The following is a 27,795-nucleotide window of genomic DNA, read 5'->3' on the forward strand; positions in this document are numbered from 1 at the left end:
ATGGTCTGTGCTTCAGCTCCTGCCTCCAGGTTCCTGCCCTGAGTTCCTACCTTGGGCTCCCTGATGAACTCTGACCTGGGATATGTAAGACAAATAAACCCTTTCCTCCCCAAGTTGGTATTGATCAGAGTGTTTTGTCACAGCAATGAAGAACAAACTAAGTCACAGGGGATCTGAACCCCTCTTCTTGTCTCCATGGGCAATGCATGCATGGGTGTGCTTACATACATGCAGGGAAAACACTCATACAACATAAAATAAATAAAAAACCAAGATGGAGAGTGACAGAGGAAGACACCCCATGTGGCCTTTGCATGCCCAGGTATACACACCCATACAAACACATGCATAACCACACGCATACACATGAACAAGAGTAAACAAATCCACCCCTACTTACTGAGTTTAGTGGAATAATTAAAGAGCAAATTTATTATTTTTCTTATTTTAGTACCAGAGCTCTCTTGCTGTATACTGTATCTCATTAAATTTGAATACTGTGTATTAACAGTAATGTCTCCTCACCACTATTCTCCCTTAGACATCACAGGATCCACCACTCCACCTGCAGCAACTAGAACAGTACCCTTCACACACACAGTAGGAACTCAACACCCATCCATTGGGCTAAAGCACGTCCCGTGTTCTTGACCCTGCTGATGGGCTCTGGTGCTCATAACCAGCCCTCACGGAAACTTGGAGGGGCCATGAGTGGCCTCACTCATACATGAGAGATGATGGAGGCCAAGTGCCAGGGCTCCCCAGCAGCTATTCTCACACCAAGTAGGACTCTTTGGTAGACATAGACCTGTAAGCTAGAGAGCTACTCATTGAGATGGCCAAGAGGCCGAGTCATTCACCTGGATAAGAGTCCATGAAGACCCTAGTGTCACTAAGAGAGGAGGCGTGACATTAATTGGACTCCTGCCTCCCCGCCAGGATGTCTTTCCAGACTTTGAAGATGCATTCCTTAGGATCATACTGCATGTTCTTGACAGGTAAAGCCAAAACCTGAACTCGGGCACAGCTAAGGTAATCTTTTCCGAGCTTAAAAGGCCTGTCAAAGTGGTAGGGAAATGGCTCAGTCTGTAAAATATCAGTAAAGTGCTTGCCTTGCAAGCACAAAGACCTGAGTTCCATCTCCAGAATTCACACCAAAAAGTAAAGCTGGGCATAGAGGTATGGACTTGCAATCCCAGTGCTGGGGAAGTAGGGTCTGGCCAGCCAGCCTAGCCTAATGGCTGAGCTCCAGGATGGTCCTTGTCTCAAAAGATAAGATGCTGGGGGATTGAGAAAGATACACAAGGTTGTCCTCTGGCCTCTGCAAACATGTGCACCCACACATCATACATACAGGCACCCCCCCGACTCCCCCCCACATAGGCTTATTAAGCATCAGTCGTGATACATCTTACTGACAGCATAAGTCTTTGACATGATCTGAGGAGAAGGGCACTCTTCCTCTGGGTCTTCTTCCAACACTCAGACTAACCATGAGAAAAGTGTCAGGCAAACCCCAACTGAGCAACGTTCTCTAAAGCACCCACCCAGCTTGCCTCAAGCCTTCAAGGTCATCAGAAATGAGGCCAGTCTGAGAAGCTGTCCTGCCAGGGGAGGCCAAGGAGGCACGTGGCTAAATGTCCAACTATGACTAAACATCCCAAGGGATCCTGGGAGGAACTCTGAGACAGGAAGCAAATAGCAGGGGAAAACAGGGGTCATCTGAGGCCAGCATGGGATCTAACTGATCATGATGAGTCATTATAGGCTCCTCAGCTCTGAGAAATGCACCTCGCTAATCAAAGATGCTAGAAGTAGGGAGACTTGGTGTGGGGGTACATGGGATAATTCTGCTAAATTAAAATAACAAGCTTATTAAAAAACAAAAAGGCAAATTTGTTGGCAAACCAGTTGGTCTGAAGCTAGACAAGAGAGAGACCAGTTACAAAGTACTGAGTGGGGTCTGCACTGGAAGATCCTGGGTGCTTTGCAAAAGGAAGGTGTATCAAGGGGCCGAGGAAATGGCTCTGTTGGTAAAGTCCTTGTCTTGCAAGCAGGAGGACCTGAGTTTGATTTCTAGAACTCACATAAAAACCCAACACAGAAGCCAGGCAAGGTGGCTCAGGCCTTTAATACCAGCACTTGGGAAGCAGAGGCAGAGGCAGGAGGATCTCAGTTTGAGGCCAACCTGGTCTGCACTGTAAGTTCAGGACAGTTGGGGCTATAGGGCAAACCTGTCTCAAAAAAAAAAAAAAAATCCAAAGAGATGGAACATATCTGTAATCCCAACTCCCAAGAGGTAGAGGATCCCTGGGGCTCACTGACTAGCTGGCCTAGTCTACTTGGTGAGCTCCAGGCCAGTGAGAGACCCTGCATAAAAATAACATGGTGGCTGGACGTGGTGGCGCACACCTTTAATCCCAGCACTCGGGAGGCAGAGGCAGGCGGATCTCTGTGAGTTCAAGGCCAGTCTGGTCTACAGAGTGAGTTCCAGGACAGCCGGGGCTTACAGGGCGACCCTGCCTCAAAAAGACGAAAAAAAAAACCAACATGGTGGACAATGCTTGAGGAATGGCAGCCATGGTTGACCTCTGACCGTCACATATATGCACATACACATGCATGTGCATCTGCACACACAAACATGCACATACATACCATAAAAGAGAAGCAGGCAGACATGAGTATGCATGTGTGTATGCATCTGAGTACTTGAGTTCACATGCATTTGTACACCAGCTAGAGGCTGAAAGTCACACCAGTTGGTTGAAGCTGGAATGCTCATTCTCCATGTTGGAGCCCTGGAGGATGGGGTGGGTAGTTTCAGATTTGGAGCATGCTCAGTGTCAGTGTTAAAGAACCTGCTGTGTCTGGTGTGGAATACCAGTAAAGGATGGAACCTGTGCCTACTGCAAACAGTGTCACAGAATGTCCCTCTGGGCCAGAGGCTCACATCAGTCCTTTGATGGCTAATACTGACAACTACTTGACAGGATCTAGAATCACTTAGGAGACAAGCCTCTGACTGGGCATGTTTGTGAGTTTCTACATTAGGTTAACTGAACTGGGAAGGCCCTCCCTGAATGTGGGCAGTACCATCCCTGGGCTAGGGTCCTGGACTAAATAAACAGGAGACATCAAGCTGAACACCAGCATTCATCTCTCTGCTTCCTGACAGTGGATGACATGTGACCAGCTGCCTCATGTTCCTGCCGCCATGCCTTCCCACCACGATGAACTGTTGTGTTGGTTGGTTTTTGTCAACTTGAAATAAATTAGAGAAGGAGGGGGGAATCTCAGTTGGGGAATTTCCTCCATCAGAATGGCCTATGGGCTTGTCTGTGGAGTATCTTCTTGATTGTTGAGTGATGTAGAGAGCTTAAGCCAATGTGGGTGGTGCCACCCCTGGGTTATACAAGAAAGCAGGTTTAGTCCAAGTTGGAGGAGCAGGCCAGTAAGCAGTGTTCCTCCATGGTCTGTGCTTCAGTTCCTACCTCCAGGTTCCTGCCTTGAGGTCCTGTCCTGACTTTCCTCCATGATGGACTGTGAGTTGTAAGCTGAAACAAACCCTTTCCTCTCCATCATGTTTCTGGTCAGTGTTTTATCATAGCATCAGAAAACTAAGATGAATGGGTTCTCTGGACTGTGAGCCAAAATAGACCCTTCCTCCCTTAAGTTGCTTTTTTCCAGGTGTTTTGTCACAGCAAGGAGAGAAATAACTGACCTAATCCTCAACAGGTATGCTCAGAGGGGCCCTAAAGTCTTAGTTCCTTTGCTATTTGGTTCTTTTTGAGGTTTGTGCTTACTTGTTTCAATGGTCAATCTGACACAACTTAGTACCACCTGGGAAGAGAGTCTCAAGGAGGAACTGTGTAGATCAGGTTGGCCTGTGGGCACATCTGTGGGGGATTGTCTTGATTGTTTATTGAGGTGGGCAGACCCTAAGTGCTTTATCACAACAACAAAAATGAAGCTAGGACAGGGTCCCAACAGAGACCCTTTGAACGGTGTGTTATTTTTCTTAAAAGAGCTCTATGCACGCCTTTAATCCCAGCACTTGGGAGGCAGAGGCAGGCGGATCTCTGTGAGTTCAAGGCCAGCCTGGTCTACATAATGAGTTCCAAGACAGCTGGAGCTACAGAGAGACCCTGTCTCAAAAAGACCAAAAAAAAAATCAAATTTCTTCTTAAAGCATTAAACATTCTCGCTGGGCGTGGTGGCACATGTCTTTAATCTCAGCACTTGGGAGGCAGAGGAAGCCTCTAGAATTCCACAAGACATGTGTAACTTGCATCTACCCCTGAGAACTCTATATCCATACCATGGATCGTATTTTTTCCATCATCAAAGTCATAGAAAAACATCAGTAGATTCTATGTGAGGTACATTTTCTGTGTATTTATATGTGAGTGTATATTTGTATATGTGTACATATTGTGTATACTTCAAAAAAGTGTTCCAAGTTTGTTAACACAAATTTGGAAAATGAACACAATGAGAAAAAATAAAACCAACACAGATTCATACTTTTTAAAGAAATTCTCATGGGGGTATAACTGTGTAACTGCCTTTGGGATTTTTGGAGCTTCTGACCTATGCTTAGTGTTCAATATAAGGGGCTGCTGAGGTCAGTCTGAGGTCAATAAACATTCATTTGTTCCTCTATGTGAAAGGGCTCTTGAATTACTGGTACAGTGTATGAACAGAGATGCAGTTTCAGCCTCTGTGGAGCTCAGCTGTGCAGGGCTGGGCTCTAAGTTTTCATCCATTCAGGTGGGCTCTGTCCCCACAAGACCCTCCAGCTAAGGAAATATGCCCCAAGTCAAAGCTTATTCAGGCATTAAAAGAGAAGAGTTTGGGGCTGGGAAGATGACTCAGTGGTTAAGAGCACTGGCTGCTCCTGTGGAGGACCTGGGTTCAGTTCCCAGCACCCACATGGCAGATAATAATTGTCTGTAATTCCAGTTGCAGTGAGTCCGATGCCCTTTTCTTGCCTTCATGGGCATGCACGCATAGATACACTTACACACATGCAGGAAAACACTAATATACATAATATATAAACAAATATTTTAAAGACGAGGGTTAGAAGAGATGACTCAGTTGGCAATTACTTAATGCCCACACATGAGGGCTTGAATTTGGGTCCTCAGCATCTACATAAAAAGGGCGTGGTGGCACATGCCTTTAATCCCACTACTTGGGAGGCAGAGGCAGGTGGATCTCTGTGAGTTTGAGGCCAGCCTGGTCTCCATAGCAAATCCAGGCCAGCTAGGGCTACAGGGAGACCCTGTCTCAAAAAGACCAAAAAAAAAAAAAAAAAAAAAAGTCAGGTAAGGCAGTGCATACTTGTAATCCCAGTGCTGGGGCACCAAAGACGGGTAGATCCCTAGGGCTCCCAGACCAGCCAGCCTAGCCTAATTATGGATTCTAGGCTAGTGAGAGACCATGTCTCAAAAAATAAAAATAAGGTGGCTTACTTTTGAGGAAGGACACTTGAAGTTGACCTCTGGCCTTCACATGTACATGCACACATGTGCACATGTATAAACACACACACACACACACAGAGAGAGAGAGAGAGAGAGAGAGAGAGAGAGAGAGAGAGAGAGAGATTATGTTTTTTTATAGGACAGGATAGACAGAGCCTTCCCTAAGATGAGTGAGAGCTAATGAGGATGTGTAGGTCCCCACCTTGCCTAAGGGTAGAGAACTACCTGGAGGGGTGAGCCCTGATGTTCCCTGTATCCCAGACCCTCTCTAGGCCAGTGCTAAAGCAATGGCCATCAGTACCTTTGACAGGAACTTTCCCCCTGGCTGCATTTACAAAGGGGAGCAAATGCTATTAATGGCAGACTCAGTATGCAAAATCCCACAGGAAAATGAGGCAAAAGCCTAAGCACTCCTTAACAACTCCAAGGCTATTAGAAAATACCTGTGTGAGACACATTTCAAAGACAGCTCCAGAAGCCTCTGAAGTGAGGAGAACAAAGCCTCTGCCATGGAGGCGAGCAAAACACCAGAAAGCCCATCAGCTCTTAAGCACATAATAGCAAGCAGAGATGAAGATGTTTAACATATTGTGCAGTGACAGTCAGGAGCAGTTTTTATACCAGAGCAAATGAGCTCATGCAGTGTGGTGTGCCAGACAGAGACTGGTCTGTACATGAAAAGACACCTGTGGCATTAGGAGAAAGCATGAAGCCCTGGGACTTAGAAGTTCTGTGGGGAGGAAGGGTCTTGGCCTCCAGTTATGCTGGGGAGGGGGTTCCAGAGAGTCAGGGAGCCTCAGAGAGTATCTTCCAGAAGCTGGCTTTAGAAAGCACAGCTGGGGAGGGCTCAGTGGGTACAGTGCTTGTGCAAGCACGAGAACCAGAGTTCTGATTCCCAGAAATTTTGCAAAAGCTGGGCATGGTGGTGTGAATCTGTAACTCCAGTGCTTGGGGGCAGGGGACAGAGGCAGGAGGATTGGATTGCGGGGGTTTGTCAGCCAGCCAGTCTAGTTGAAGTGACGAGCTCCAGGTTCACTGCGAAACCCTGTCTCAGACAAGGTGGAGAGTGATAGAGGAAGACACCCGATGCCTATCTCTGGTCTCCACACCCACAGACTTGGGTGAGAGCACCCGCACACATATATGTATGATGCGCACATATGTACATACACAAAAAGCATAGGCAGGCTGGGGAGGTAGCTCAATTTGCAGAGTGTTTGCTTAGCATTCATGGACTCCTGGGTTCCATCCCCAGCAATGCATAAATGGAGGATTGTTGGTGCATGCCTGTAATCCCAGCACTTAGAAGTTCAAGGTCATTTTCAGTTACACAGTAAGTTTGAGACCAGTGGGGGGGAGGGAGGGAGGGAGGGAGGGAGAGAGAGAGAGACAGAGAGAGAGAGAGAGACAGAGAAACATGTAGCCTTGGATTTTGGATGCAAAACAGAGCAGGCCATTGGGGACTCTAGAATGCTCTCTACACCTAAGAAGAGATGGTTAAGAGCACTGGCTGCTCTTGCAGAGCACCCAGGTTTGGCTCCCAGCACCAACTGTAACTCTAGTTCCAGAGGATCCGATGCCCTCTTCTGGCCTCCGTGGGCATTGCATGACACATGTGCACTTACATGTAAGTGAAAAATAAAAAAATAAAAAAATAAAAATTTACAAAGAAGAGACAAATTTCCCAAAGACATCACTCCTGGGACCTTGGGACAGCAGCTCAAATCCGGCAAAACCTCAGGTCCACAGATGTGCTGCCGAGATAGATGCTCCTCAGAGGTCCTCTTGCTTCCCAAGGACCTGACTATTCCTGGTCTCCTTCAGGGGAAGCTGGTTGGTAACTCAAGGACAGCTGACTGTCTTGCACCACCCTCAGCAGCCCCAGTCATAAGTCTCACAGTCTGTTTTCATAGATTTCTGCCAAGTTCTGTTGCCCCAAAACGTGCTTTCCCGATCTATGTGGCTTTCCACTGTGCGAGATGTTAACCTGGCATCCTGTGGTCCCTTTGTGTTCCTCACAGGCCTCCCATTTTACTGTGGAAGGAGGCACACTAAGCTGCCAGCAACAGTTTGTCATGGTGGAGGCAGATAAGCAAGTCTGTCTCAGTATGTCTGGTAACATTTTGCCACCAGCAATCAGCAAGTGCTACCATGTGCTTAAAAATATATTACCATATAGAAAGTGCTTTTAAAAAGTAGATCATTTTCATCTTTGCCTCTGTCTTCTTTGGGCCCAAGGAACCTTGTGCTTTTGCAAATACACAAGCTGGGCATGTCCAGGCCCCCCCTGTATCCGGGTTTCTATGACCTGGGGCTCCCATTAAGATGGCACATGGATCTAGGTCCTGCACATTCTCACATCTTGTTCACGTTAAAAAACGGGCCCCTTCTGGCAGTGACAGGACCTACCTCCTTTGAGGGTCCTGACTCTCAGACTCTTCCTTTCAACTGTTCATGTACTAACTTAAGACATATCCTATGTCCTTGGATTTGTGATTTGATTTTGTGAGTGTCCTTTGCCTCCTACATGAATTTGTGCTGCGCCCAAGCCTTTCCCCACATCGAATGACCTCAGACAGTTGTGACTGTGTCATTTTTAGCTTTGCCTGAAGTTGCAGCAATGTGCTCTAAATTGCAAAGCAGGAAGGGGAAAAACTAAAGTTGAAGAGACGCATGGTTCTAGTTTCCCATGCAACTGCCCTTGAAGAATGTACACAAATGCTTAGAGTAAGAAATTCCTCTGTACAAGTTTTAAAATCCTAACAACTAAGAATTCTCTATACAAGTTTTTAAAATCCTAATAATCAAATAAGTATCTTTTATTTAAAATTATGCATTTATTTTTATTTTATGTGTATGTGTGTTTTGCTTGCATGTATGTAAGTGCACCTGTGTTATGCAATGCCTAAATAGGCCAGAAGAGGGTGTTGGATACCCTGGAACTGGAGGTTTGGGTGGTTATTAGCTGTCATGTGGGTGCTGAGATATGAACCTGGGTCCTCTGCAAGAGTAGCCAGTGCTTTTAACTGCTGAACCATCTCTCCAGCTCCTGAATCAATATCTTTTTAAAAAAAGATTTATTTTACACATGTGTGTGTGCACACGAATGCAGTGTCCACAGAGGGCAGAAGAGGATGTCAGATCCCCTAGAGCTGGAGTTACAGGTGTTGTGAACCACTTGATATAGGTTCTGGGAACTGAACTTGGGTTCTCTGGAAAAGCAGCAAGTATTCTTAACCACTAAGCCACCTCTCCAGCCCCTCAAAGTAGTATCTTATTCCCTTCTATAAGTTCAAAAGCAGGCAAAACTCGTCTATGGTGTTTGACTTTGAAGGAGGAAGAGGGGCTGGACAGGGACAACATGGGGAAGGTTCTGGAAGGCTGAAATGATTCTCATCTTGTTTGGGATCTAGGCTACATGTGTATATGTGTTTGTCAAAGCTCACTTAAAATCTATGTGTTTTGTTCTATGCAAATGATAACTTGATAAATAACAAAAAAATCAATAGTATACCAAGTGCTGAAATCCTAGAAGGTTTTCTACTGAGATAGGGGGAAAAAAAAACCAACAAAGAGTCTACCATACTCATTATCATTTAAAATTATTCTGATAGCCCAGTAAGATATGAAAAACAAAAGAGACAATAATTTTATTATTTGGAGAAGATATGATTGCTTACCTTGAAAACCAAGAGGATCAACAGAAAGATCATTAGAATAATAAGAGAATATGGAAAGTAGCTGGATGGAAAACAAATAACTAAACATCAATAGCTATTCTGTATTCCAGCAATAACAAGATCAAAGATTAATGAGGAAAATTCCCATTTATGGCAGCGATGACGCCAAACCTTGGGGCAACCTTAATGGAAACTGCACAGTGCTTATGGGTATGAATGTACAAGGTTCACAAAGCCATTTAAAAAGCTGAATAAATGCACATGCATATGATCCTCTAGATGGAAAGATAGAATGACAAGAAGTCAGTTCTTATAAGACTCATCACAGGTTTAACGTGTGAGTTCCAGGACAGCTGGGGCTACATGGAGACCCTGTCTCAAAAAGACAAAAAAACCCAAAAACAAACAAACAAAACACAAAAAACAACTCAACAGGAACTGGATGGTGGCACACACCTGCAATCCCAGCATTCAGGAAGCCGAGGCAGGTGGATCACAGCAAGTTTGAGGCCACCCTAGACTACATGATGAGATCCTATCTTGAAAAGAAAAGCAAAATAAATAAATAATACCTTAATGGAACTATGTTTTGTTGTTGTTTGTTTTTTCACTCTCCCTGTAGCCTTAGCTGGTCTGGAACTCACTGTGTGGACAAGGCTGGCCTTAATTTCACAGAAATCTGTCTGCCTCTGCCTCCCAAATGCTAGGCCTAAAGGTGTGCACCACCACACCTGGTAAAATAGTTCCATTATGTTTTTCATGATAAGAAATGATAAATTCTGGGGGCTGGAGAAATGAGTCAGTGGTTAAGAGCACTGGCTGCTCTTGTAAAGGACTCAGGTTTGATTCCCAGCACCAACATGACAGCTAACAATCATCTGTAATTCTTGGGGCTGGAGAGATGGCTCAGTGGTTAAGAGCACTGGCTGCTCTTGCAGAGGACCCAAATTTGAGTCCCAGTACCCAGATGGTGCCTAACAATTGTCCATAACTCTAGTTCCAAGAGAATCTGAAGCCCTACTCTGACCTTTGTTGGCATTGCAGGACACAGGTGCACTTACATACATGCAGGCAATACACTGACACACATAAAATAAAAATAAAAACAATAAATAAAATCTTTTAAAAATAAAATCAACCCTTTAAAAGTAAGGTGAAAATCTACAATGATAATTATTTTGTGCCTGATAATGTTAAAGTATCCAAACAAAATTAATTGAAAGAATACATGAAGGAGAATATCAACATATGTAACTACATAAAAACAAACACTTCTCCAAAAAATAATAATCCACAGGGCTGGGGATGTATCACAGTTTGTAGCTTAGCATGTAAAGCCCTGGGTTCCATCCCCAGCACCATATAAACCATGCATACTGATGCACACCTCAGCATTTGGAAGGCAGAGGAAAGGGGGAATCAGAAGTTCAAGGTCATTGGGCTGGAGAGATGACTCAGTGCTTAAGGGCATTGGCTGCTCTTGCAGAGGACCTGGGTTTGGTTCTCAGCACTCCCATGGTGGCTAACAATCTTCAGTAACTCCAGTTCCAGGAGATCTGATGCCCTTGTCTCACCTCCCCATCATTGCATGACACCAGTGTACTTACCTCATGCATGCAGGCAAAACACTTATACACATAAAATAAAAATAAGTAAATAAATAAATAAATAAATAAATAATAAGTTCAAGCTCATCCTTGGCTACCAAGCAAATTTAAGAGCAGCCCAAGATACATAAAACCTTGACTAAAACAAAACAAAACAAAACAAAAACCCCACAAAAATTAAGGGTAAAAAGCAAATAAAAAATACTTGTCATGAATTACAGAGAAAATCCCTAAAACCTAGACAGGAAAATGGGGTGAAAAGAAACTGACAAGTCACTGAAAAGAAGGTACCAAAATTTACCCAATTTGGAAATCTGGGCAGCAATGGTTGTGGTCAAAGCAACATAAGCCATCACGGCTATTGGAGGACATGGGCCCCAGAACTACAGATCTGCTGAAAACATAGGAGAATATCTTTGCAGACGCGAACAATGAAGATCATTAAAATGATTTCCTTTTAGAACTGTCAGGGCTGTCACTTCCTGCCTTTGCTGTTGCATTAAGGACATAGTTTGCCTAGCGGGTGATTCAGCACCAAGAACAGCGTCCACCCACGGGACCAGGACAGCTTTTAGGGTGGAGGTGGGGACCGTGCCTCTAACACTGGAAACTGTCCATGGCTGCACCTCCTAGAGGAATAGATGGGAGCAGCAACATCTACATCTTAGCAGAAAGACAGAAAGAACATTAGGTTATGCTTCCTAGAGGAGACTGGAAGTGCCTTGACGCCAGAGCAACACTGGGGGGTGGGGGGCGCTGGTAAATAGGAACTGTCCACAGCACGGCAGGAATGGGGGCTGAAGGTGGGACACGCTGCTCTGGGAACCAGGTGCAATACTTGCTATTGAAGCACAAAAAAGCAGACCAATGAGTGGTCGGAAACAAATCCGGAAAGGCAGGCAGAGGCCAGATGATGAATGGTGCTGTCTCCCTTGCTAATCAGCCTAGAATCTATTCTCAGGCATCCAGTTCTATAGTGGATGGAATTAGGTTAGCAATCTGGTGAGAAGATGGGGCAGCAGCTGGGCTTCTGGCTGTGGCTTTGGGGGAAGCCAGTGGTGTCAAAGGGGTGCCCAACCTTGCTGTGCAGTTCTCAATGGAACCTTTAGTCTACTCTCAAAGGGGTTTCTAGAGAAGAGTTCCTTTATTTAGTCCTAATGTATGATTCAGAACCATGGACAGCGCAGCCCCCCCCCCCCCAAGCAGTCCCTAGACACCTAATCTTAGTCAAACCAAGCTCTCCTTAGGGGTTGCCCTTCAGTTATCTCTGGTAGCTCAATGATAGGTGGCCTTGAGGAGGACATATCCCAGGAAAGGACAGAACAACAGCCAATTCCCATCAGTGGTTGTGGGAATTCTGGAGGGAAAGGGACTGTGAGGGAAGGGGAATGTTGTGGGAGTTAAGAAAGACTTTATGGGGGCTGGAGAGATGGCTCAGCAGTTAAGAACACTAGCTGTTCCTGCAGAAGACCCAGGTTCGAATCCCAGCACCCACATGGCAGCAAACAACTGTCCGTAACTCCAGTTCCAGGGGATCCGATGGCCTCTTTTGTCCTCTGTGGGCATTGAACGACACGGGTGCACTTATCTACATGCAGGCAATACACACACACACACACACTTCTGACCTCTGTAAGCACTGCATGACAGAGGTGCACTTACATGCATGCAAGCAATACACTTCATACCACACACACACAAAATAATAAATAAATAAATAAAATAAAAAGAAAGACTTCATATTTCTAACTTAGAAGAGGAACCACGTTGGGGTGAAGATGACAGCATTATTGTAGATAAGTTTGACTTTGAGGAACCTGTGGAACAGCCAGGTATAGCCATCTGGGAGATATTTGGCCTCCAGATTGAGGCTTGGGGAAGATCTCATCTGGAAACACTCACTAGAGACTCAGAATGTGTGAAGGTGACATTGGAGCTATGTACAGTCACCAGGACAAGTAGGCGGGGTGAGGAGATCATACCGTGGGTCTCCAGGTTACACTAACATTTCAGGGCCAGGAGAGAAAACAGAGCCTACAGGTGAGTCAGAGTAAATTGAGAAATACAAAAATAAGAGGTAAGAATAAGGCGTGGGGGAAGGCCTGGCTCAGCCGGTAAAGTGCTTGCACGTAAGCCTGAGGACCCAAATTCAATCCCCATAATCCACATGAAAATCCAGGTGTGGCGATGCACATTTGTAGTCCCAGTCCTGGGGAGGTGGACACAGACGGACACCTGGAGGTGGCTGGGCAACCAGCCTAACCTACTTGGTGAGCTTCAGGCCAGTGAGAGGCCCTGTGTTCAAAATACAAAGTGGATGGTACCCAAGGAATGACACGCAGCGTTGTCCCTTGACCTCCACATGCATGTGAGCATGTGTGTACACATACCTGAGTACTCTCATTCAACACTCCCCCGACACACACACACATAAGTGAAGAAGGAGGCATGCATGGGACCACAGGAACAAAGAGGGGGAGGAGCAATAATTAGGAACACGGCTGCTGAGAAGGCCGCAGGGATGTGGGCTGAGAGCGCACAGCACCTGTCCTTTGGAGCAAAGGAGGGGTTAAGGTTGAAATGACTAGCAGAGTTCTCACCTTTAGGTACAAGGAGCCAGGAGTGAGGGAGAACCAGAGGCACAGAGAGAATGAATAACAGAGCTAATATGGGAAGAGGTAGGGAGGGAAGGGAGACCCAGGCATTGGATGGAGGACTGGAGTGGTTATTTTTATTACTCATGCTTTAAGCAATTTATATATTTTTACTAATGAGTATTGTAACTTTAAAGATTCTCCCCCTTTGGGGGGACAGATGTTCATTATGTAGTCCATGTTGGCCTTGAACTTCCTATGTAGCTTAGGCTGACCTTGAACTCATGATCCTTGCATCTCCACCCTCCCAGTGCTGGGACGACAGGTGTGCACCACCATACTTGGCCATGAGCATACATGACTTTATAATAAAAAGTACAATTTGTTTTATATCTTTAACTAAGTTTAGATATTAGAAATAGAAAACCGCAGTTGTAAACACTCACATTTACTAAAAAAAATCCAGAGAACTAAATACCATGAAGTAGTCCAAGTTTTTTATCTAAGTATACTAGGAGATACATAGTAGTAAGCACTAAGCCTAAAAAATATGAAGGAATAACTCCGGTTTTCTTAGTATCTGGTAAAATACTATTACAACCCTAGTCCAGCAGTGGGATGCTTTGGTCCAGCCCATGGACAACAGGCAGAGCTCAGTTTAAGAATCAAGATGGCCTTTCCCAAATAGCAGAGTTTCTATAGAAACTTAAGGAAACTGTCACATGAAGTGAAAATGTGCATTTTTAATACTACATGACACCATTAATTCATGTTCAGTGATAAATTGTTAGGGTCACTGTGGCTCTTGTACAAACACGAAATGAGCCAGCAACAATAATTGTCTGTTTGTGTACGTGTGTGTGGTGTATGTGTAAATGTGTGGGTATGCGTGTGGAGGTCAGAGGTTGTTGTCAGGTGTCTTCCTCTGTTGCTCTGCATCTTATTTTTTGAGACAAGGTCTCTCACTGAACCTGGAGCTCATTGACTGGCTAGACTGACTGGCCAGGGAGCCCCAGGGATCCTCCTGTCTCTGCCTACCAGCACTGAGATTACTGATATGAATCACCACACTCAGCTTTCTACAATGGTGCTGGGGATTTGAACTCAGGTCCTCAAGCTCACAGGGCAAGTGCTTCACCCACTGATCCATCTCCCCAACCTTCTGCATCACCAATTTAATTAGCTCATTAATTTATGAGGAAACCCACAGATGTTTCAACTATATCAAGAGAGACAGTAAACACATACATCAATAATGCCAAAGTTAATTGACAAATAGATGCAAAACTGATCAATATCTATGGAAATCAGTTATATCCTTATCCTCTTAATTAATTTATTTTTATTTTATATATATGAGTGGTTTGCCTGTATGAATCTAAGTGCACCATGTGTGTACAATGCCCATGGAGGTAAGAGGAGGGCACTGGATAGCCTGGAACTGGAGTTACAATTATTAGCTGCCATGTGGGTGCTGGGAACCAAACCCAGGTCCTCTACAAGAGCAACCAGTGCTCTTAATCACCGAGCAATCCCTCCAGTCCCATATCCTTACCTTCTATAGGATAAAATCTATTTGAATTCATTTGCATTTTTACTGTCAAGAATCATCTGCAACAGTGTGAGTTTTCCATAGTGTCCAGAGCTGTAAGATGGCCAAGGGAGAAAGAAAAGGGGCAGCCCTGAGGAATCAGACACCTCTAAGGGGTGCTAGGTGAGGTACCAATTAATTTATGCCTTTGGTCCACTTCAGACCCTTTCGAGTTCTTTTCTTCACAGTCCTCCTCTTTAATCACCATAACTACAGAGGAATATTGTTCTTGGTCATAACCAGTACACATTTTAGAGAGCAAGACAAATGCTTTTCATGCTGCAACAGAATTCTCATGCTACTTAAAGGTCCTGGCTATTCAGCCACCAGGAGACCCTGCACCACTTCTATAGAGGAACTCCCTCCCCCCAGGCTTCCCTCCTTACCTATTAGAATTTATCCTCTGCATATCTCATCCCCTGAGGTGGGCACCCTAAATCAGCCCTAGGACACTGCCAGCCTGCTCTGTACCCCAAAGTCACTAAGAGGAACCTGCAAGAAAAGGTCCATCAAACTTTACAGAGAGCGAACCCCTGCATACCTGCAGGGGCCAGGCGTTCTCCACACAGGGTTTCTTTGGACTCTGGTCAAGCTCAGGGAACAAAGGTGAAGCTCACACCCAGTTATTCTGCCCTATAAAGCTGTGAAAAGGCCCTTCTGTGGTGCGGGAGTGTTGTGAGGGCAAGCTTTAACAAGAACCTGCCCCTAGCCACTCTGCCACATCCACCTGGTTCCTGGAGGATCTGGGGCTTCCAGAAGAGCAGCAGCCCTGCCAGCCTGGTAGAAGCTGGCGGCAGCCACTCTTCCAAGTGGCTGGTGGCTGGCTGGATGATTGGATGGGGTTATTTAGCACTGTCCACTTGCTTGGTGCCGAGTATGGGCCAAATACAATTTCCATTTCAGTGTGCCTGCTGCTAAGCTGTTCTCTATGGCTGTAATTAGCCAGCATGTTCAGCTGCTTCTTAAGAGCACTCATTCTAATAAAAATAAAAACCCCATCATGGGTCCAGATGATGGAGCTGATCCTCCAATTTGCAGTGACAGGAAGGCACAGGACTGGCCAACTGGCAACAGCAACGAGGCCACAGACTTATCTTGCATGTTTGAATTCAGGGACAGCCACACAGCAATCACCCTGCCCTCTTTCAGTGCTTCATACAATGATGTCTGCAATAGAAGCTCCTGAGTCAGATTAGCTGGAACCCTCACCAGACCTTTCTGGAAGGCCAAAGGAGCTGAGCCAACCTGGGTCCAACTGAGAGAGTCACAGACTGATGAGGGACCAGTGCCATTCTTTGCCACTTTCTCAGTGAACTGAAGTAACCGAAAATTGTCATTGATGTGCTGGGCACTCCATTTGTTACCATTGGTCAAGGGTAGTGACAGCTGGGAGTTGGCAGGGTGAGCAGGGGGTGGAGCACTTGCCTAACACACACAATGCACTGGGTTTGACCTCCAGCACCCCACCACACACACAAGAAACAAAAAGTAGCCACATATGGGCCCTGATGTGGTGTGTGTGTGTGTGTGTGTGTGTGTGTCTGTGTGTGTGAGGGTCTTTCAATGAGACCTGATACTCACTGATTAGGGTAGATTGGCTGGCCAGCGAGCACCAGGGATCCATTTATCTCCACCTATTAGCTGGTATTACAAAAGTGCACCACTGTACCCAGCTCTTTAACATGTATTCTGGGGAACTGAACTCAGATCTTCACACTGCAGCAAGTACTTGTACTGACTGAGTTGTCTGTCTAGCCCCTGGTACCTGATATATGTGAATACCTCCCTGTTGTCTGAAGTTGAGTTCATGCCTGTATTCCAGCATACAGCATACTACCTGGCGTAGACCAAGTGTCAATCAACACAGATGGATGGATGAATGGATGGATGGGAGGATGGGGGGATGGGTGGAAGGAGGGTGGATGAATGGATGGGGGATGGGTGAAAGAATGGAGGATGAATGGATGATGAATGGGGGTAGGGTATGAAGGGATAGATGGATGGATGGGGGATAAGTGGATAAATGAATGGATAGAAGGATGGGTGGAAGGATGGATAGATGGGGGATGGGTGGAACGATGGATGTATGGGTGGATGGTTGCCCATGAAACATGATTTTGGTTCAGGCAAAATTTCTGATTGGAAGAAACAGTCAAGCCCTCAGCTGGGAAATGTGTTACATTTTGAATCACAGCCCTTTCTGTAGTCAATTATGGAAGGTAGTCTACTTCCCAGTTGGAAAATCATTTAGAGCATTCCGAGTCCATGCTGTGTAGCAATGGAATGTTGAAACATTCCATTCTGGAGGGAAGCTGTTAAAACTGAGGAAGTTCTAAAGGGAGGCTCCTTAAGACTCCCAAAGTAATCAGCTCCCAAGTCTCAGAAAGTTCCTGAAACTGACCAGATACACAAGGTCCCTCCCTTCCCAAGACTATATAATAGGTGAGGACTGCTGGGGGTGGGGGCGGGGTGGTGGTGGAAGGGGAGGAGACTCTCTGACCTGTTGAGCTGTGCCGAGAACTCCAGGGTTCCAGATTTCATGAACTGGCACCCATGCTGGGGTGGACTTTCAGTGACGCTGCTGCCTTTGAGTTTCCATACTCCTATAAGTAGCCCCCCACCCATACTCCTGTAAGCAACCCCAATAAACCCATTGATTTACTAAGCTGGATTGTAGTGGTACTGTTACTTTGCTCTCTCATCAGTTCCTTATCTGAGGTGAGTAGACATTTGGTCACATCTCCCCAGGAATAGTGTCACACACAAGTCCATACTGGGGGCTCTGTCATAGATGCATGCTATCTCATTTGCCAAACAGCTACTAAGCTCTAGGGAACAGGAACACAAAAGAGAGCAGGACACGGGTCCTCTGTCTGGAGGAGATGGATGCCTGCTGGGGGCTGTCTTGATGGCAGACATCTGTCAACTTTCGATGACAAGAATTCTGTTCTCTTTACACATATCATCCTCAAAGTCCACACAGACACTGCACCCTCAGGAAAACCTTGTCTCCTCAAAAATTATTTTAATAAATAATGCCACCCCATCCCTCTCTGGTTGGTGCTACAGGGATTAAGGAGACACTGTTGTCATACAGCCTTGTCCCTGTGTGGCCCTCTCTAGGGAAGGAGGCCAGGTTAGTAGTCAGGGAGAGAGAAAGATCCTTGGTCTGAGCTGTATCCAAGCCTGCTATCGTGGCTGAGACAGAACTTAGGATTCCAGCAAATAAAATGAGACCTTTGGAACTGGCTGGGTGGAATGCATGCAAACCCAGCTTAGATTTGCATGTGGCCATGGGAAATCCACCAGACTGAACCCCTCTGTGTGTACCACCCTGCCAGCCAGCACCGCAAAGTTCCAGCTGCTGTGTAGGAAGAAGACTGCCAGGCATGGGGAGGCCTGACAGAGTCTGCAGTACAGACTGGGATGTGTGTCTGGGTCTGCTCTGCAGAGGCCTGACAAACAGGGAAACCCAGGCTCTGAATTCCACTGCCACCTATCGTTGTGTGACCCTCTAGCTCTGTGTGGCTAGGGACTTCCACTTGCTTGGAACGTCTGTCTCTGTAGTTACAAAATAAGCAACAAACATCGCTGCTGGGGCAGATGCAGCTTTACCAGAAGAGGAATGTTACGCGGGAGAGGAAGAGGAGGAAGGAAGGGTATACGACAACGAAGGCAGTGACACTGACCACAGGCAGTATGTGAAGGTCCATGTGAGTGAGGAGGACCACAGCAGAACCCACAGGATGAGTCTGCCCATGGAGATGGGGACTTGCAGAGGGAGAAGATGGCTTTAGGGTGGGCATAACTAAGGGTCACCATTTCCAGCTGTTCTGAAGAAAGATCATTCATGAGATACACTGCTGGCAAGATGAAGGAGATAGGGGTCTCCCTGGCTCTGTCTGGGGAGGCCTGGAAGGAGTCTGGGTACAGGGTGAGGTCATAGAAGGAGGACTCCAAAAGCAAGTCTGGTGGTGCACAGTTGTCTATCTCAGCTACTCCTGTGCATAAGGCTGAGACAGGAGGATCCCGAATTCAAGGCCAGCCTGGGCAATTTTGTGAGACCCCGTCTGAAAATAAAAAGTAAACAGAAGGCTGGGGTGTGGCTCAGTGGTAGAGCACTTGCCTTGAACCCTCCAGTGAGGGGCTAGGGGTGTGGCTCAGTGGTAGAGCATCTTCTTAGAATCCCCCAGTGGGGGCCTGGGATGTGGCTCAGTGATAGAGCAGCTGCCTAGAATCCCCCAGTGAGGGGCTGTGGTGTGGCTCAGTGATAGAGCAGCTGCCTAGAATCCCCCAGTGAGGGGCTGGGGTGTGGCTCAGTGGTAGAGCACCCTCCTAGAATCCCCCAGTGAGGGGCTGGGGTGTGGCTCAGTGATAGAGCAGCTGCCTAGAATCCTCCAGTGAGGGGCTGTGGTGTGGCTCAGTGGTAGAGCACCTGCCTAGAATCTGCCAGTGAGGGACTGTGGTATGTCTCAGTGGTAGAGCAGCTGCCTAGAATCCCCCAGTGAGGGGTTGTGGTGTGGCTCAGTGGTAGAGCTCCTGCCTAGAATCTGCCAGTGAGGGGCTGGGGGCATAGCTCAGTGGTTCTAGGCACCTGCCTAGAATCCATGAGATCCTGGGTTCCATCCCCAGTAGCAAAACAATTTTTTTTAAAGGAAGACTCCTGGTTTGAGTTCAAAGGTTATGTTGTGTGCTGGTGAGCCCCTCAAATGTAGACAATGTGTGTGGGATAAAAATCCAGCCCTACAAGCATTCCAAATGGCAGATAAACTGGGAGATGGTACTTGGCCCATTTGGCAGGGTTTAGGGGCAATATGGAGCCAGTACAGCTGTGTCTTCCCAGCAGAGGTAGCCTGCAGCAAGGTGAGGTTACCCAGGACTGGGGAGTTGGGACTTTATCCTGAATGCAGCAGGAGCCCTGTGGGTCTCCCAGGGAGTGATCTGATCCAGTGCCACCTGAGGGAGTCAGCATTGCTGCTAGTGTAGGGAAAGGCTGAGGAAGGAAAATGTGGAAGCAGGGCTGAGGAGGCAGCTAGGTGGTCCTGCTCACAAGTAACAGTCGGGGGAAGAAGGGACAGGTGTGGGGGAACCTGGAAACCCCGAGGGCTAGGGATGCTGCTGCTTGGGTGGATAGAGTGGAGGGAATGGGGACTGTTTCCAGACTGTGACCTGAGTGATGAAGAAACCGAGCTGCAGTGAATAGGATAGAAACGGCTGGGAGAGGAAGGGCAAACAGGGTCAGGGCTAAAACGATGGCAATGCCAGTTAAAAGCAGCCATGTCTGTGTGATGATCAGGTAGGGGTGTGAAGCCAGTGGGGTGGGTTCTGAGGCAGGAGAGAGAGACCGGGACAGTGATGGGGACAGGGGAAAGAAGGGAGCCCCTCACCCTGGAGTCTAGTTGAAACTTCTCCCTGGCTGAGAATCAAGAATTCCAACACAGTTACTATCTGTTGTGAAGGTTGCCAAAAAAGACAACTCTCTTTTTATATAGGAATATCTCAAAGAAGAATAGTAAAACAGTAAGGAGCCAGGCTTAAAGTATGAGTGTGCATGGCTCAGACATTTTTCTGGGAATCTCAAAGACTATTACCTTTTTTTTTTTTTTTTTACAGTGAAGCCACCAGGGGATGGAGGGATGGCTCAGTGGTTAAGAGCACTCACTGCTTTTGCAGAGGACCTAGGTTCAGTTCCCAGCACCCAGATGGTGGCCAGTAGCCATCTATAATTCCAGTTCCAGGAGATCCAACGCCCATTTCTGGTCTCCTTGGGCATTTCACACATGTGGTGCACTTACATACATATAAGCACTCATACTCATACAAAAAGACCACTGGCAGGACACCTTTGAAAAAAGATGCCCAACCTTCATACATCCCTGAAAGGTAGCTTTTTGCTTTATCAATTGCAATCCTGTCAGGTGCCCTCAGGACCCACTATGCCATCTCATTTAGGTTCCTTAGCAACCATTTGAAGATGATATCATCAAACTCACCAAAATCCTCCACATTACTGTTGTGAAGACAAAGATGGGTGACCCTTTTTTGAGAAGCCCACACCCATGCCCAGGATGTGTCTTTCCTTCATCACGAGCCCTTCTCTTTCTCCTAACCTTCTTACTTAAAGTATATATTAAAAACTCTTAATAAACAGAAACTCTGCTTCATACTGACCCGACTTCTGCAGTGAAGTCAAGAGTTCAGCTTGCCGTGAGTCGAGGTCCGCAAAAGATTAAGGGGACTCCTCAGGCTGCTGCAGGTGTCAGCAACTAGATTCCTGCCACTGCTAACAGTTCTACTCCTGGAAGCGTGCATCACCAAGGAAAAGATGCCCTGACATGTCACAAGGGCTCAGGAGAGATGGAAGGAGGAAAAGTGAAAGGACCAAACTGACTCCATTTTATTCCACCTGCCTTTGCTCACCCTGTGTTTCTGCCTAGCTGCTGCCCCTGCTCCCACTAACTGCAGCCAGGAAGAACGGTCACAAGGAGGCTGCACCTGCAGTTCCCTGCAGTTTCAGTGAGTGCACTGTTTCTACAATACTGGAAAATTTAATACCAGTCAGGCAGAACATTCTCTCCCAGCAATACCTGCAGCTCCAGGAAGCCCATTGTTTCTGCAATTTTGAGAAACTTGTTTTTCCTAACTGAAACTTAGAAACTTTTTGTTCGTTGAAAACCTCTTTGTTAACCTGGCCTGCCCCTGGTCTGATGTAACTATGGTGAGCTGATGTAACTATGGTTATTGGCTTTGTCCCTGGCTTGATGTAATTGTGGTTTTAAGCTTTGTAAACCCTTATCTGCCTCTCTTCGAGGTCAAGAGTTCTTTTGAGTATTAGTCCCCTCTTGACTGTCCGCTAATCATTAAAGGGACTCTTAATTTGATCGTCACTATGTGGCATTCTTCTGTGCTTTGCTCTTGGTATTACAAAAGGAGGAATGATCAGATAAAGGTCAATGGAGGTGAGTGGGGAGGACAGCCTGGCTGGAGGGAAGCCAAGGCTACTTAATGAAGTGGGTTGGAGGGCAGCTGAGAGGTGGAGGCAGGAAGGGAACTCTGGGGCTGTTTCCTACTGAACACCACATCTACACCAGAGAAAAATGGTAGAGGCACTTTCATATGGTGTCTTATAAAGACATACCCATGCTCTGTGTTGCAGAAAGGAATTGGCACATGCATACTATTACTAGCTCAGCATATATGCACTGTTGATGATTTATTCTGAGTTGACCCCACCCAGCCCAGAGGCCCCAGGCAGAGAACCAGGTTGATACCAGCAGACACTAATTTGATTCAGATGTTTAAGAAGTTCCTGAGCTCAGAATCCACAGAGTTGGGGAAGAATACAGGGTGTGAAGATAAGAGATGCACTGACATTGCAAGTCTCAGAAACCTGAGTGACACCAGAGAAGACTGAACTCTAGGACGATTGACTGCCTTTGCTCCCACCCCCTTCCCCTCATTGAATCTGTTGACCAGAGATGAGATGTAGACAGAAATTTAGAATGTTATTGATCCTAGCACCAGGATCAATAAATGATCCTGTCTCAACAGAATAAGGTGGAGGGTGATAGAGCAGGACAGCCGATGTTCTCTGGCCTCTGAATGCTAATAGGTACAGGCACACCCACACATACCTGTGTATACCACACACCACACTGAAACGCACACACACACACACACACACACACACGAAATTTGTATTCTGTTCTGAGTAGCAGTTCCATTTTGGTACTTACTATTTTCAGAGAGTTCCACGATGTAGTAAAGGACTGGGCTGTTTCCATCAAAGGGCCGAACCCAGGACAGTGTCACCGAGTGGCTGCGTGAGGAGCTCAAGCCAGCCAGGAGGTTTTGAGGTGGGTGAGGCAGCTCACTGGAAGGAAGGAAGGAAAACGGACAAGAAGAAAATGATATCAGACTGACGGGCTGTCTTGTGCCTACGAGAGCGGGAGTGTGGTGTTTGGGTGGTGATTCTCTTGTGGTTCCAAAGGAGAAAACAAAGCCCAACTGTATCACTCACGGTATTATTTGCACATAATTCGATTTAATCCCTCTGGTTCTGCAACCACCACTGTAACTTCAATGGGGGCCATGGGTGCACCAATTTTTATGCATATTTTTTAGGGGTGTGTGTGTGTGTGTGTGTGCGTGTGTGTGTGTGTGTGTGTGTAGGCCAGAGGTCTATCTATGATGGCCAGTTTTGACTTCACACAACTTAGAATTACCTGGGGACAGTGTCAGTGAAGGAGTGTCTAGGTCAGCATCCCGAAGGCATGACTATGAGGGATCGTCTTGACTGCCTTATTGATGTGGGAAGACCCATGGCACTGTGGGAGGCACCGTTCTCTGGGTTAGGGGTCTGGATTGCGCACAAGTAAAGAAAGCGAGCTGAGCACTAAGCATGCATACATTCCTTTCTCTCTACTTTTGACTGTGGAAGTGACTGACTGCTCCAAGTTCCTGTCACCTTGACTTCTCCTCAGTAATGGGCTATAATCTGGAATTGTGATATAAAATAAACCCTTTATCCTCTAAGTTGTTGTGGTGGTTTGAATGAGAAGTGTATTTAAACACTTGGCATATGGTCCCCAGTTGGGGTGGTCATAGAATTCCAGAGGGGTTCCTTGCTGGAGGAGGCATGTCACTAGAAATGGGCTTTGAGAGCCCACTTGGATCTCTCTCCTCTCTCTCTCTCTCTCTCTCTCTCTCTCTCTCTCTCTCTCTCTCTCTCTCTCTCTTTTTTGTGTTTGCTATTAAAAACATGATCTCTCCACTCTCCGCTTCTTTTCCTCCTCTCTCCTCAACTTCCGCCACCCAGAGTCCCATTGAAAACATGAGTTCTCAGCACTCTGCTCCTGTTACCCTTCTCTCTTAACCTTCTGCAACCATAAGCCTGAATGAACCCTTCCTTCTGTAGGCTGCCTCAATCATGGGTGTTTTATCATAGCAACAGAAAACTGATACAGCTGCTTTTCATCAGGGTATTTTTTTCATAGCAATGGAAAAGAAACTAAAACCAGGGGTCTTTGTCAATTATTCTCCAGGTTATTTTTTGAAGCAGGGTTTCTCACTGAACCTGGAGCTTACTTGGAACTTGCTGGCTGGCCTGTCTCCACCTCCCCAGTATTAGGATTACAGGTATGTACCACTGCACCCAGATTTTTACATAGCTGCTTGAAACCAAACTTGTGTCCTCAACACTTGCATAGTGAGGTGACTTAGTCATCTCCCCAGTCCCTGCATTATATTATTTAATAGGCAAAACTTGGTAAATGGCTTGTCTTTGGTCATGGAAATGCAATGAGCTCTATAGAGAGGAAAACTGGCAGTAAGGATTAGGTGTGAGAGTTTCCACACTTGCCCCTATGCCTTCTTAGACAAACAGAGCCAGCTCATTTATCAGTGGTGTGGGGTTATACTGCTGTTCTTCTGTTGAGCAGTCAAAGTTTGGGGGAGTACCTGAAGAGGAAGTGGGAGAACGTGAACTAAATGTTGTGGAAATGGTAAAGAATACACATGCAAGGCTGTCCAATGGAAATACAATGATAGCAAATAAAGTCCACAAAGAAAGAGTTTTCACTGGGGTTTACTGTTGACAGAGCTGCAAGTCTCTACCTTGACATTCGAAGCTGCGTCAGTCTAGTGTTCAACCTTACATCTCCAGGACTTGGGAGGGGAGCCTGCTCTGTAGTCAATTCTGCATGGTGGCCCCCTTCCATAAATACACCCAGGCAGAGCAGGGGGTGCTAGGCATGACCTGTGTCAGTAATTAGTTCTGGGTCTCTCTTGGACATCAGTTACTGGGGATCCATATAGTTCAGAACAAAAGGCTGTCATTATACTTGATAATTTTGTTTTGGTTTTGCTTTATACTTATTTATAGACAGTGTCTGTCAATGTAACCCTGGCTAACCTGGAACTTACTGCTAGGTTAGCCTTGAACTTGCTGTGATCTCCTACATCTGTTTTGTTAAGTGATGGATGAGATTTCAGGAATGCACTACCATGCCCCATTCTACACTTCTTCTGTGTGTCTGTGTGTGTGCACATGTTCCTGTGTGTGTGCATGTGGGGTTAGAGGTCAAAGTTCAGTGTCATCCTCAATTACTCTCCACCTTATTTTATTATTATTATTATTATTATTATTATTATTAGTTTTTGAGATAGGGTCTTCCTGTAGCCCCAGCTGGCCTGGAACTTGACCAGGCTGGTCTCAGTCTCACAGAGATCTACTTGTTTCTACCTCCAGAGTGCTGGGATTAAAGTCATATACCACCATGCTTGGCTATTTTTTTGAATTTAATTTTTCTATGTGTATGAGTGTTTTGCCTGCATGTTTGTAAGTGCAATGCCTGCACATGCAATCCCTGTGCAGAAGTCAGAAGAGGACATCGGCTCCCCTGGAACTGGAGTTAGAGACAATTATTAGCTGCCATGTAGGTTCTGGGAACCAAACCCAGATCGTCTGCATGAGCAGCCAGTGCTCTTAACTACTGAGCCATCTCTCCAGCCCTCCACCTTATTTTTGGAGGCAGAGTCTTTCCTGAACTGAAGGTTTACCAATTTGGCTAGACTATCTGGCCAGCAAGCCCCTGGGATTGTCCTGTCTCTATCTGGTATCACAAGCACATGCTGCCCTGCTTTTTTTTTTGAGACAGGGTCTCACTATGTAGCCCTGTCTGGTTTGGAACTCACTGTGTAGAACAAGTTGGCCTTGAACTCACATGGATCCACCTGTCTCTGCCTCCTGAGTGCTGGGACTGAAGGTGTGTGCCACTGCACCCAGCCATGCTCGGGCTTTTTGGTGGATGCTGGGGATCAGAGTTCAGGTTCTTCATACTTGCACAGCAAGCACTTTCCCATTGAGCCATCTCCTCAGTCCTATACTTGCTATCTTTAATTTAAAAAATGCACTCATGGGCTGAGTGCTATAACTCCATGGCAGAGCACTTCCTGGCAGGCACAAGGCCCTGGGTTCCATCCCCAGCACTGCCAAAAAGGGCACTTATTCTATTTTTAAATTTATGAAGCTGTTTGCCCCCCCCCCCCGCTACAAAAGAAACAGCTCTCTCACCCACGTACTAGTTTCTAAGCAAATGAATATTTCTCTTGGAAACTGTGACTACTCTGTATATTAGCAAAAGAAAGAAGACATTTCAGCCTGAAATGTCTTGCTTTCCTTAGCTGTGAATTGTTTTAAATCAGAGAAGGGGCTGTTATTTTTATTTGAGCTCTCCAATACTCTAACTTCCATTAGATTTCCAAATAAAGACCACAAAATGGAAAGGCCAGGATGAAAATATCTCCTCCTCCTCTCCCAAGCTCCGTTTCCTTTTATTTCACCAAGTTGGAATTGGTTTGGTCTAAAACAAAGTGAAAGTTGTTGAATGGTCTCAACTAGAATCACACGTATTCATTACTTTCCTTGTTGCCATGGGAAAATACCTGACAAAAGAAAGAAGCGTTTATTGTGGCTCACAGTTTGAGGATGCCATCCACCATAGAGGGAAGGCATGGTGGCAGGAGCGTGAGGCAGCTGGTCACATGGCATCCACAGTCAGGAAGCAGAGAGAGAAGAATGCTGGTGCTCAGCTCGCTTTCTCCTTTTTATATAGTCCAGGACTCCAAGCCAGGGAATGATGCCACACATTCAGAGTATGTCTTCCTACATCAATCTAGAAATTCCCTCACAGATATGCCCAGAGGTTTGTATCCTAGTGATTCTGGATTCTAAATCTATCCTGTCTAAGTTGACAACATTAATTATCATAGAAACCAAGAATAAACTTGAATAAATATATCCAAACGAGACCGTTGAATAATAATAGTTTATCTAGTCTGGGATGGAGCTTCTAAATCCTTGGGGTATCCTAAATGTGTGGCTGCCCTTGTTCTTCATGTGGGCCTCTGGGGTCAGAGCTGAGTGTCTTCTTATGAGGTTACTTCTCTGGGTTATCGGCCCAATCTCTGACCTCTGAGGGATGGAGGGAGGTCAGAGATGGTTCAGTCACATGCCAAGGATTCAGCTAATCATGAAATCTCACAACAACTCTGGAGCTGGAGGCTCTGTTGAGCCTCCTTGGCTGATATCAACAGGTGAGATGAAGAATATCAGGAATCTTAGGTCTGGGACCTTCCAGGTCTTGCCTTAGGCATCTTGCCCTACATATACATGACCGTGTCTGTCTTTACCTGGAGCATGCACATAGGCCATCCTAGACATGCAGATTCAGATGTGTCTCAACTCCCTGGCTCCTCATTGGTTGGGTTATGGTTTTTCTCATTTATAAGAAAATTGTCATAACCATCACTCCATGTATAGAATCTGGAGCTGAGAGTGTAGGAGGGACCCTGAGTTGTAGCCAGCTGGTCAGACTCATGGGCTGTAGTGTGCCTGAAGTGTGGAGTTGTTCTGGGAACTACACCCTTGTCTTATGGGGTCTGTACTGATTCTAATTAGTGTCCAACTTCTACGCAAAGATGTTCCTGATAACAGAAGGTTTTTCCAACACAAGTGCACATGGACCAAGCCTCAGAGGCAGTCCCATACACATAGGATGAGACACCCTGGGAACTCAAATGTGACATTTTAAATTATATTCATTCATTCATTCATTCATTCACTCATTCATTCATTCATTCGTTCATTTCATGTGACATTTTAAATTATATTCATTCATTCATTCATTCATTCATTCACTCATTCATTCATTCATTCGTTCATTTATTGCATGTGTGCACACACCAGTGCATGCACTAAGTGCACAAGTGGAGGTCGGAGGACAGTTTCAGTTCTCTCTTTCTACATGTAGGTCCAAGGGATTGAGCTCA

The 27,795-nt window shown here is 46.1% G+C and overlaps 1 protein-coding gene across 3 annotated transcripts in view; it reads right to left on the minus strand.

Annotated features, from left to right (window-relative positions):
• Positions 1-27,795, minus strand: part of Sdk1 (sidekick cell adhesion molecule 1) — a 1,173,668-nt gene that overhangs the window by 290,383 nt on the left and 855,490 nt on the right. For all 3 annotated transcript variants that reach the window (XM_029555167.1, XM_029555165.1, XM_029555166.1), the window contains one exon: positions 22,701-22,837. In XM_029555167.1, coding sequence (XP_029411027.1) covers positions 22,701-22,837 — 137 coding nt within the window. The remainder of the gene's footprint in view (positions 1-22,700; positions 22,838-27,795) is intronic.

This window comes from Nannospalax galili, unplaced genomic scaffold, assembly GCF_000622305.1.
Source record: "Nannospalax galili isolate Female #2095 unplaced genomic scaffold, S.galili_v1.0 scaffold664, whole genome shotgun sequence".
NCBI classification, from domain to species: domain Eukaryota; kingdom Metazoa; phylum Chordata; class Mammalia; order Rodentia; family Spalacidae; genus Nannospalax; species Nannospalax galili.